This window comes from Mus musculus, chromosome 16 (assembly GCF_000001635.26).
Source record: "Mus musculus strain C57BL/6J chromosome 16, GRCm38.p6 C57BL/6J".
In the NCBI taxonomy this organism is placed as follows: Eukaryota; Metazoa; Chordata; class Mammalia; order Rodentia; family Muridae; genus Mus; species Mus musculus.
The window spans coordinates 58,861,182-58,873,432 of record NC_000082.6 but is presented as its reverse complement, the minus strand read 5'-3'; the positions used below and the strand labels follow the sequence as shown (position 1 = coordinate 58,873,432).

The following is a 12,251-nucleotide window of genomic DNA, read 5'->3' as shown; positions in this document are numbered from 1 at the left end:
ACCAAATCTGAGTAACATTAAGACCATCAAATTAGCACAATTGGCCTTCTTTTCATTTTACTTATCTATACCCTGGAAGTGTCAAGTAGTCCAAAGGATTTTGACAGTCAAAGATGGTAATGATTTAAGGAAAAAAATAACTCTGCAAAATAAAAGAGATTCATTGCAAAGACAGTGGGTGATGTTTGAAAAAGGAATTCTCTGGTATATAAAGCAAAGTGGGAAATGGTCAGATCACAGTTTCCATCTGACATCCTGATCCCTTGTCAACAGAGGAGCTGAAGATGACTGAGGACAACTACTCCTTGGCAACAGAGTTCATCCTCATAGGATTCTCAGACCACCCAGACTTAAAGACACTTCTGTTCCTGGTGTTCTCTGCCATCTATCTGGTCACCATGGTGGGAAATCTTGGGCTGGTGACCTTGATCTACATAGAACCTCGTCTCCACACACCCATGTACATCTTTCTGGGCAACCTGGCTCTGATGGACTCCTGTTGCTCCTGTGCCATCACACCCAAGATGCTAGAGAACTTCTTTTCTGTAGACAGAAGGATTTCTCTCTATGAGTGCATGGCACAGTTCTATTTTCTCTGTCTTGCTGAAACTACAGACTGCTTTCTTCTGGCAGCCATGGCCTATGACCGCTATGTGGCTATATGCAACCCTCTGCAGTACCACAGCATGATGTCCAAGAAGCTCTGCCTTCAAATGACCACAGGAGCCTACATAGCAGGAAACCTACATTCCATGATTCACATAGGGTTCTTGTTCAGGTTAACTTTCTGCAGGTCTCACGTAATCAAGCACTTCTTTTGTGATGTCCTTCCCCTATACAGACTCTCATGTGTTGACCCTTATATCAATGAACTGATGATACTCATTTTTTCTGGTTCACTTCAAACTTTTACCATTACTATAGTCCTCATTTCTTATATCTGCATCCTTTTTACTATATTCACAATGAAGTCCAGAGAGGGAAGAAGCAAAGCCTTATCTACTTGTGCATCCCACTTTCTGTCTGTGTCAATATTCTATGGGTCTCTCCTCTACATGTATATTCGACCAAGTTCACTTAATGAAGGGTATAAAGACATACCTGTTGCTATATTTTATACTCTAGTAATTCCTTTATTAAACCCGTTTATTTATAGTCTGAGAAATAAAGAAGTAATTAATGTGATGAAAAGAGCAATGAAGAAAAGATTATAACATTTTGTGAACAGCTTTTTGAAAATAAACTTAAACTTCAAATAAATCTTTGGATACTTATAAAGGAGCAGAAAAGTACAACTTTGTAATGTTTAACATTAAATAATAGAAATACAATATACTTTATTCAAATTTTATCAAAAGAAATGAGATTATTCAATTTTCCTTCAAAATTTTAGATGTTAGATGTACTAGAAGTCATATGAGTAATTAGTTCTTGATAATTCCTACAAATCCTAGAAATACACATTAGCATGCATAAAGGTATCTTTTTATTAATTATTAGTGCAACTTTTGATCCCATACCATAAAATAAAATCTCAAAAGCATTGCACCTTTTTTTCTGTTAAGTCTTTGCTTAAAATTTCCAGTCCTTTGAAGCTAACAGTATGCTTGTTTACAGTTTTACCTTCACATTGTGTTTGCCTCTGTACTCATACAGACTACTTTTTACACAACAAAATTTTAATACTTCGTTTTGGTCATTTGGTCATAAGCTATCTGAGTGAAAGTACCTTTAAAATGACTTATTCAGCAATTTGAATTTCTAGGAATACCCAACATACAATTTTCAAAACACATGAAACTCATGAAGAAGGAAGACCAAAGTGTGGATACTAATACCCATGGAAGGAGTTACAGAGACAAAGTGTGAAGCAGAGACTGAAGGAATGACCATCCAGAGCCTGCCCCACCTGGAAATCCATCCCATAAACAACCACTAAAACCAGACACTATTGTAGATGCCAACAAGTGCTTGCTGACAGGAGCCTGCTATAGCTGTCTCCTGAGAGGATCTACCAGTGACTAACAAATACAGAAGTGGATGTTCACAGCCATCCATTGGACAAAGCACAGGGTCCCCAATGAAGGAGCTAGAGAAAATACCCAAGTAGCTGAAGGGGTTTGCAGCCCCATAGGAGGAAAAACAATATGAACTATCCAGTACCTCCCCAAGCTCCCTGGGACTAAACCACCAACCAAAGAAAGCACATGGTGGGACTCATGGCTTCAGCTGCATATGTAGCAGAAGATGGCCTAATCAGTCATCAATGGGAGGATAGGCCCTTAATCCTGTGAAGGTTATATGCCCCAGTATAGGGACTGCCAGGGCCAGGAAGAGGGAGTGGGTGGGTTGGTGAGCAGGGGGAGGGTGGAAGATATAGGGGAAATTAGGAAAGGGTACAAAATTTGAAATGTAAAAAAAAGAAAATATCTAATAAAATAAGGCAAAATACTAAAATAAAAAATAATAAAATGATTTACTCAGCAACTTGACTTGAAGTACTTCATTAAGTAGTTTTCAAGGGTTTTAACTTTTTCCTAGATCTTTTTGCTTTCTTCATTATATTTTACAGTTATTAAAATGCCTATCAGATTAATATTTACTCTGTAATATCATTTATTGTTTTGTTTGAGATTAGAAGTATCAATACCTTCATAGTATTAATAAAGGATGGATATGATAAATAAGGTCAAAGTTGCTGAAAATCTTAAATATCTATAAACAAAATATTTTCTTAGACTTAAATTCTGTAATTTATTTAATCACTTCATTTGTCGTTTTAGAATCAAATTCTCTTCACTAAAGAACCAGTATTTTGGTTTGAGAATCTGTGGTTATAAATGATGTTTTCATGATGAAATCCCAACAAATTTTAATCTTTTCAATTGCTAATTCATTTGTAGTCTAAAAGTAAGAAAGTAGTGAATTCCTAAATCAAAATAGTTCATAAAGAACATATGCTAAAATGTACTTCTAGCAGCTAAGCAACTGAGATCAATTCAAATAATCTATAGGAACACTCATGAATGTGACAATAGAGTTAGACATAATTTTGGATACATCCAATGAACACAAAGAGTGAAAGTTCATATAAGATAACCTTCAATTACAATATCAGATTTCTTACTCCCATAGAAAAAATTTAGCCTATCTTTTATTCAGTAGCACAATTGATGGGCAGTATATGTTTGTATATAATTTTATTTTGAAGTTAGCTCTTTCAAGATACTATTCTTGGATATTGTTCAAACAGAAATTCTACTTTCTAATAAAGGATTTTTAATAGTGTTAGTCATCTTATTATCAATTTCTCTTCACTAAATAATCGGTGTTTTGGTGGTCAATTTTTAATGATAAATGATTGTGGAAGATTAAATCCTAAGGGAATTTAACATTTCCATTTGCTAATTTGTCCAACACATATAACATTGTATTTATTAAGACTGTTTGTTTTGTGAAGTAATTCTCCTGTTTAAAGGTCATTATGAACACTAAAACCTGCACTAACTCCATTGGAAATTATTGATATGCCCAAAGAGTTAATAAAAATGGAGATTTCATTCAAGTATAAGGCAGAAATTTTGTAAAAATCCTAAATATCTAAACTATGTTTTCAGAAAATAAATTTGCAAATATAAAATAAAAATACATTCCTAAAAATACATGATCTTCCAGGCTTACTAAGGGAAGCTTAAACTTGTTTTAAATTTATTTTAATAATGTTTTATTTATCCTTTAAGAAAACCATATATTTTTATTCATATTCATTTTGCTCTCCCTTCTACCTAACCCACCCATCCAATTTCATGTTTTTTTTCTCTCTAGAAGACATAAAGAAGGAGAGAGAGAGTGAGAAAGAGAGAGAGATCAATAGATAAAATATGAAGTCCAGTTAGTTTTGGCTGTGAGCATGAGACTTACCCTAGAATATGATTAATATGCCCCAAATCATCCTGCTTAGAAAAACTGATTTTCCTTCTCCTAGAAGCTATTAAAAATAGCTTCTCTTAAGACTCAGGGATCTATGTGAAAGGGGCTTTTCATGTGTATGACATGTCGACTACCTAGGTATAGTCTACTATTTACTAGTACAAAAACCTCTATACTAATATATTGAGTAATTTGCCAAAGCTCAGCCCAGAGAACCCAACACATACAGAGTTTGCATCGACATTGCTTCCCCCCCAACCTGCTTTTGTTTCTGAAAATAACATTTGTATTGCTTACTAAACAATAACTTAAAGAGCAAAACAGTGACATTGGCAACAAAACAGCAACAAAAACACAGGTACCTGTCTGAGTCAAGGCCACCCTTTTCCCTAGTGTGAAAAGAAGAAAGGAAAATAAGAAAGAAAAAGAAAGAGAAGAAGGAAAGAAACTAAATTAATTGCTTTATTGCTTAGCATGGTGTGTATGCCTTTAATCACAGCACTCGGAAGACAGAGACAAGAAATCTGTATGAGTTCAAGGCTAGCCTGGTCTACAAAACAAACTCCAGAACATCCAGTGTTGTTACATACAGAAAACAAAACAAAACAAAACAAAACAAAACAAAACAAAACAAAACAAAACAAAACAAAACAAAACAAACAACAAAGTGAAGGGCTCTAATGGACCTGGTTATGACAAACATGGTCCTGGTATTTCTTTTTTTTTTTTTTTTCTTTCCATTTTTTATTAGGTATTTAGCTCATTTACATTTCCAATGCTATACCAAAAGTCCCCCATACCCACCCACCCCCACTCCCCTACCGCCCATTCCCCCTTTTTGGCCCTGGCGTTCCCCTGTTCTGGGGCATATAAAGTTTGTGTGTCCAATGGGCCTCTCTTTCCAATGATGGCCGACTAGGCCATCTTTTGATACATATGCAGCTAGAGTCAAGAGCTCCGGGGTACTGGTTAGTTCATAATGTTGATCCACCTATAGGGTTGCAGATCCCTTTAGCTCCTTGGGTACTTTCTCTAGCTCCTCCATTGGGAGCCCTGTAATCCATCCATTAGCTGACTGTGGTCATCCACTTCTGTGTTTGCTAGGCCCCGGCATAGTCTCACAAGAGACAGCTACATCTGGGTCCTTTCGATAAAATCTTGCTAGTGTATGCAATGGTATCAGCGTTTGGATGCTGATTATGGGGTGGATCCCTGGATAAGGCAGTCTCTACATGGTCCATCCTTTCATCTCAGCTCCAAACTTTGTCTCTGTAACTCCTTCCAAGGGTGTTTTGTTCCCACTTCTAAGGAGGGGCATAGTGTCCACACTTCAGTCATCATTTTTCTTGAGTTTCATGTGTTTAGGAAATTGTATCTTATATCTTGGGTATCCTAAGTTTTGGGCTAATATCCACTTATCAGTGAGTACATATTGTGTGAGTTCCTTTGTGAATGTGTTACCTCACTCAGGATGATGCCCTCCAGGTCCATCCATTTGGCTAGGAATTTCATAAATTCATTCTTTTTAATAGCTGAGTAGTACTCCATTGTGTAGATGTACCACATTTTCTGTATCCATTCCTCTGTTGAGGGGCATCTGGGTTCTTTCCAGCTTCTGGCTATATAAATAAGCTTCTGGCTATACATATATATATATATATAAGGCTGCTATGAACATAGTGGAGCATGTGTCCTTCTTACCAGTTGGGGCATCTTCTGGATATATGCCCAGGAGAGGTATTGCTGGATCCTCCGGTAGTACTATGTCCAATTTTCTGAGGAACCGCCAGACGGATTTCCAGAGTGGTTGTACAAGCCTGCAATCCCACCAACAATGGAGGAGTGTTCCTCTTTCTCCACATCCTCGCCAGCATCTGCTGTCACCTGAATTTTTGATCTTAGACATTCTGACTGGTGTGAGGTGGAATCTCAGGGTTGTTTTGATTTGCATTTCCCTGATGATTAAGGATGTTGAACATTTTTTCAGGTGCTTCTCTGCCATTCGGTATTCCTCAGGTGAGAATTCTTTGTTCAGTTCTGAGCCCCATTTTTTAATGGGGTTGTTTGATTTTCTGAAGTCCACCTTCTTGAGTTCTTTATATATGTTGGATATTAGTCCCCTATCTGATTTAGGATAGGTAAAGATCCTTTCCCAATCTGTTGGTGGTCTCTTTGTCTTATTGACGGTGTCTTTTGACTTGCAGAAACTTTGGAGTTTCATTAGGTCCCATTTGTCAATTCTCGATCTTACAGCACAAGCCATTGCTGTTCTGTTCAGGAATTGTTCCCCTGTGCCAATATCTTCAAGGCTTTTCCCCACTTTCTCCTCTATAAGTTTCAGTGTCTCTGGTTTTATGTGAAGTTCTTTGATCCATTTAGATTTGACCTTAGTACAAGGAGATAAGTATGGATCGATTCGCATTCTTCTACATGATAACAACCAGTTGTGCCAGCACCATTTGTTGAAAATGCTGTCTTTCTTCCACTGGATGGTTTTAGCTCCCTTGTCGAAGATCAAGTGACCATAGGTGTGTGGGTTCATTTCTGGGTCTTCAATTCTATTCCATTGGTCTACTTGTCTGTCTCTATACCAGTACCATGCAGTTTTTACCACAATTGCTCTGTAGTAAAGCTTTAGGTCAGGCATGGTGATTCCACCAGAGGTTCTTTTATCCTTGAGAAGAGTTTTTGCTATCCTAGGTTTTTTGTTATTCCAGATGAATTTGCAAATTGCTCCTTCTAATTCGTTGAAGAATTGAGTTGGAATTTTGATGGGGATTGCATTGAATCTGTAGATTGCTTTTGGCAATATAGCCATTTTTACAATATTGATCCTGCCAATCCATGAGCATGGGAGATCTTTCCATCTTCTGAGATCTTCTTTAATTTCTTTCTTCAGAGACTTGAAGTTTTTATCATACAGATCTTTCACTTCCTTAGTTAGAGTCACGCCGAGATATTTTATATTATTTGTGACTATTGAGAAGGGTGTTGTTTCCCTAATTTCTTTCTCAGCCTGTTTATTCTTTGTGTAGAGAAATGCCATTGACTTGTTTGAGTTAATTTTATATCCAGCTACTTCACCGAAGCTGTTTATGAGGTTTAGGAGTTCTCTGGTGGAATTTTTAGGGTCACTTATATATACTATCATATCATCTGCAAAAAGTGATATTTTGACTTCCTCCTTTCCAATTTGTATCCCCTTGATCTCCTTTTGTTGTCGAATTGCTCTGGCTAATACTTCAAGTACTATGTTGAAAAGGTAGGGAGAAAGTGGACAGCCTTGTCTAGTCCCTGATTTTAGTGGGATTGCTTCCAGCTTCTCTCCATTTACTTTGATGTTGGCTACTGGTTTGCTGTAGATTGCTTTTATCATGTTTAGGTATGGGCCTTGAATTCCTGATCTTTCCAGAACTTTTATCATGAATGGGTGTTGGATCTTGTCAAATGCTTTTTCTGCATCCAACGAGATGATCATGTGGTTTTTGTCTTTGAGTTTGTTTATATACTGGATTACATTGATGGATTTTCGTATATTAAACCATCCCTGCATTCCTGGAATAAAACCTACTTGGTCAGGATGGATGATTGCTTTAATGTGTTCCTGGATTCGGTTAGCGAGAATTTTATTGAGGATTTTTGCATCGATATTCATAAGAGAAATTGGTCTGAAGTTCTCTATCTTTGTTGGATCTTTCTGTGGTTTAGGTATCAGAGTAATAGTGGCTTCATAAAATGAGTTGGGTAGAGTACTTTCTACTTCTATCTTGTGAAAAAGTTTGTGCAGAACTGGAATTAGATCTTCTTTGAAGGTCTGATAGAACTCTGCACTAAACCCGTCTGGTCCTGGGCTTTTTTTGGCTGGGAGACTATTTATAACTGCTTCTATTTCTTTAGGGGATATGGGACTGTTTAGAAGGTCAACTTGATCCTGATTCAACTTTGGTACCTGGTATCTGTCCAGAAATTTGTCCATTTCGTCCAGGTTTTCCAGTTTTGTTGAGTATAGCCTTTTGTAGAAGGATCTGATGGTGTTTTGGATTTCTTCAGGATCTGTTGTTATGTCTCCCTTTTCAGTTCTGATTTTGTTAATTAGGATTTTGTCTCTGTGCCCTCTAGTGAGTCTAGCTAAGGGTTTATCTATCTTGTTGATTTTCTCAAAGAACCAACTCCTTGTTTGGTTAATTCTTTGAATAGTTCTTCTTGTTTCCACTTGGTTGATTTCACCCCTGAGTTTGATTATTTCCTGCCGTCTACTCCTCTTGGGTGAATTTGCTTCCTTTTTTTCTAGAGCTTTTAGATGTGTTGTCAAGCTGCTAGTATGTGCTCTCTCCCGTTTCTTCATGGAGGCACTCAGAGCTATGAGTTTCCCTCTTAGAAATGCTTTCATTGTGTCCCAAAGGTTTGGGTACGTTGTGGCTTCATTTTCATTAAACTCTAAAAAGTCTTTAATTTCTTTCTTTATTCCTTCCTTGACCAAGGTATCATTGAGAAGAGTGTTGTTCAGTTTCCACGTGAGTGTTGGCTTTCTGTTATTTTTTTTGTTATTGAAGATCAGCCTTAGTGCATGGTGATCTGATAGGATACATGGGACAATTTCAATATTTTTGAATCTGTTGAGGCCTGTTTTGTGACCTATTATGTGGTCAATTTTGGAGAAGGTACCATGAGGTGCTGAGAAGAAGGTATATCCTTTTGTTTTAGGATAAAATGTTCTGTAGATATCTGTCAGATCCATTTGTTTCATCACTTCTGTTAGTTTCAGTGTGTCCCTGTTTAGTTTCTGTTTCCATGATCTGTCCATTGGTGAAAGTGGTGTGTTGAAGTCTCCCACTATTATTGTGTGAGGTGCAATGTGTGTTTTGAGCTTTACTAAAGTTTCTTTAATGAATGTGGCTGCCCTTGTATTTGGAGCATAGATATTCAGAATTGAGAGTTCCTCTTGGAGGATTTTACCTTTGATGAGAACAAAGTGCCCCTCCTTGTCTTTTTTGATGACTTTGGGTTGGAAGTCAATCTTATCAGATATTAGGATGGCTACTCCAGCTTGTTTCTTCATACCATTTGCTTGGAAAATTGTTTTCCAGCCTTTTATTCTGAGGTAGTGTCTATCTTTTTCTCTGAGATGTGTCTCCTGTAAACAGCAAAATGTTGGGTCTTGTTTGTGTAGCCAGTTTGTTAGTCTATGTCTTTTTATTGGGGAGTTGAGACCATTGATGTTAAGAGATATTAAGGAAAAGTAATTGTTGCTTCCTGTTATTTTTGTTGTTAAAGTTGGCATTCTGTTCTTGTGGCTGTCTTCTTTTAGGTTTGTTGAGGGATTACCTTCTTGTTTTTTCTAGGGCATTGTTCCCGTTCTTGTATTGGTTTTTTTTCTGTTATTAACCTTTGAAGGGCTGGATTCGTGGAGAGATAATGTGAGAATTTGGTTTTGTCGTGGAATACTTTGGTTTCTCCATCTATGGTAATTGAGAGTTTGGCTGGGTATAGTAGCCTGGGCTGGAATTTGTGTTCTCTTAGTGTCTGTATAACATCTGTCCAGGCTCTTCTGGCTTTCATAGTCTCTGGTGAAAAATCTAGTGTAATTCTGATAGGCTTGCCTTTGTATGTTACTTGACCTTTTTCCCTTACCGCTTTTAGTATTCTATCTTTATTTAGTGCATTTGTTGTTCTGATTATTATATGTCGGGAGGAATTTCTTTTCTGGTCCAGTCTATTTGGAGTTCTGTAGGCTTCTTGTATGTTCATAGGTATCTCTTTCTTTATATTTGGGAAGTTTTCTTCAATAATTTTGTTGAAGATGTTTGCTGGTCCTTTGAGTTGAAAATCTTCATTCTCATTCACTCCTATTATCCGTAGATTTGGTCTTCTCATTGTGTCCTGGATTTCCTGGATATTTTGAGTTAGGATCTTTTTGCATTTTCCATTTTCTTTGATTGTTGTGCCGATGTTCTCTATGGAATCTTCTGCACCTGAGATTCTCTCTTCCATCTCTTGTATTCTGTTGCTGATGCTCAAATCTATGGTTCCAGATTTCTTTCCTAGGGTTTCTATCTCCAGTGTTGCCTCACTTTGAGTTTTCTTTATTGTTTCTACTTCCCTTTTTAGGTCTAGTATGGTTTTGTTCATTTCCATCACCTGTTTGTATGTTTTTTCCTCTTTTTCTGTAAGGACTTCTACCTGTTTGATTGTGTTTTCCTGTTTTTCTTTAAGGAATTGTAACTCTTTAGCAGTGTTCTCCTGTATTTCTTTAAGTGATTTATTAAAGTCCTTCTTGATGTCCTCTACCATCATCATGAGATATGCTTTTAAATCTAGGTCTAGGTTTTCGGGTGTGTTGGGGTGCCCTGGACTGGGCGAAGTGGGAGTGCTGGGTTCTGATGATGGTGAGTGGTCTTGGTTCCTGTTAGTAGGATTCCTACGTTTACCTTTCGCCATCTGGTAATCTCTGGAGTTAGTAGTTATAGTTGACTCTGTTTAGAGATTGTTCTTCTGGTGATTCTGTTACCGTCTCTCAGCAGACCTGAGAGACAGATTCTCTCCTCTGAGTTTCAGTGCTCAGAGCACTCTCTGCTGGCAAGCTCTCTTACAGGGAAGGTGCGCAGATATCTTGTTTTTGGACCTCCTCCTGGTCGAAGAAGAAGGCCCAAAACAGGGCCTCTCTCAGAAGCTGTGTTGCTTTGGCAGTTCCCAGAAGCTGTCAGCTTCTGTGGTGCAGACTCTCACCTGTGCAGACTAAAATCCTAAGTTCCAGGGAGTCCTGGAACCAAGATGGTGACCGCTGCTCCTGAGGCTGAGGCCGTCTCCCGAGCCAGGCGGACACCTGTCCTCTGGTCCGGATGGTGGCCGGTTGTCTGTGGCCCGCCCAGGCTGCTGCCTCAGCGGCTCTGTGCTTCTGCCCGTCCCAGAAGCTGTCCGGTTCTCTGGCGCACCCTCTAACCTGTTCAGACTAATTTCCTAGGTCCCGCGGAGTCCCGGAACCCAGATGGCGACCGCTGCTGCTGAGGCTGAGGCCGCCTCCCAAGCCAGGCGCGGTCCTGGTATTTCTTATTTTCCACTTCCACTTCCTGGGACTGACCACAAAAGTCCAGGTAACAAAGCACTGAAGTCCACCATTCAAAAGTCCACTTTTGGCTAACCTAATTAACATGCCCAATCAAAGCCAATCCAATCATCCTAAATTGGGCTTTCCCATTTTCCCTTTATAAACTGTCATTTGCCTGTGGGCCATATTGATCTTCTCTCTATCCAGAGATAGTCTTTTGCCCCTCAGGACAAATATCTCATTCCCCCCACCCCCCACCTTGTTCCTTTTCCCTTCTCTCTTGTCCTTTGTCTACTGTCTTTGTCTCTTACTCCCTGCCCTTTTTCCCTTTGGGGAAAATAAATCTCCTTTGTGCTGAGAACTCAGTCTCGGTGAGTCTTGTGCCAATGCCAATGAGTATTATCATAGTCTATATTTATGTAAATGAGTGCGTCAAGGAGAGTGGAAAGTGCAGTGAACAGTGGGACTGAGCCAACAAGATGTGAAACTGTTGCGGAGAGGGAGTGTGGGATGCAGGATGGAAGTGAATCAAGGTAGTGAGAACCTGTAATGTCACCTTAGGGATATGAAATTGTGTGGAAGCATCAGACATTGGAGTTTTTCCAGTGACTGGGTACTAAGATTGTCTTCGAAAAATGCTCAAACAATTGACTTTACTGGAAAGAAATTGGTGTGAGAAAAACTTCAGATGCAAAATGTATGTTTGAGCCAGTCTGTGAGGAAGTGAGTTCTACAGTGGCCTTTATCTGAAAGGTGGGATGGGACAGCTGCAATGGGACTATCTCTAGAAGACAGCTTTCTTGTAAAGTTGCAAGCCATGTCTCCTGTTACAAATTGCTTTTTATTCTGGTTCTCATTTCACTGTCTCTATTAAGACACTCAGCAATTTCCTTTATTCTGTGCCTTATTGAATCACAGACTAAATACTTTTAATGTACTTTCACCCATTTTTCCTTTCTTTTCCTTTTTTATATTAGTTATTTTCTTTATCTACATTCCAAATGTTATCTCCTTTCCTGGTTTCCCCTCCAAAAACCTCCTATCCCATCCCCCATCCCCCTGCTCACCAAACCACCCATTCCTGCTCCTCTGTCCTGGCATTCCCCTATATTGGGGCATCAAGCCTTCTCAGGACCAAGGGCCTCTCCACCTATTGATGCCCAACAAGACCATCCTCTGCTACATATTGACATATTGCAGCTGGAGCCTTGAGTGCCTCCATGTGTACCCTTTGGTTAGTGGTTTAGTCCCTGGGAGCTCTGAGGGTACTGGTTGG

The 12,251-nt window shown here is 38.8% G+C and overlaps 1 protein-coding gene across 2 annotated transcripts; it reads left to right on the top strand.

The window, feature by feature from the left end:
* Positions 1-284: 284 nt before the first annotated feature.
* Positions 285-4,030, top strand: Olfr177 (olfactory receptor 177). 2 transcript variants are annotated; one of them, XM_030249118.1, is made up of 2 exons: positions 285-1,193; positions 3,986-4,030. In XM_030249118.1, the coding sequence occupies exons 1-2, from the start codon at positions 285-287 to the stop codon at positions 4,028-4,030; spliced, it is 954 nt and encodes a 317-aa protein (XP_030104978.1). The 2 variants fall into 2 exon arrangements, with proteins under 2 accessions (XP_030104978.1, NP_667207.2); NM_146996.2 differs by lacking the exon at positions 3,986-4,030 and having other exon boundaries at positions 285-1,214.
* Positions 4,031-12,251: the final 8,221 nt, after the last annotated feature.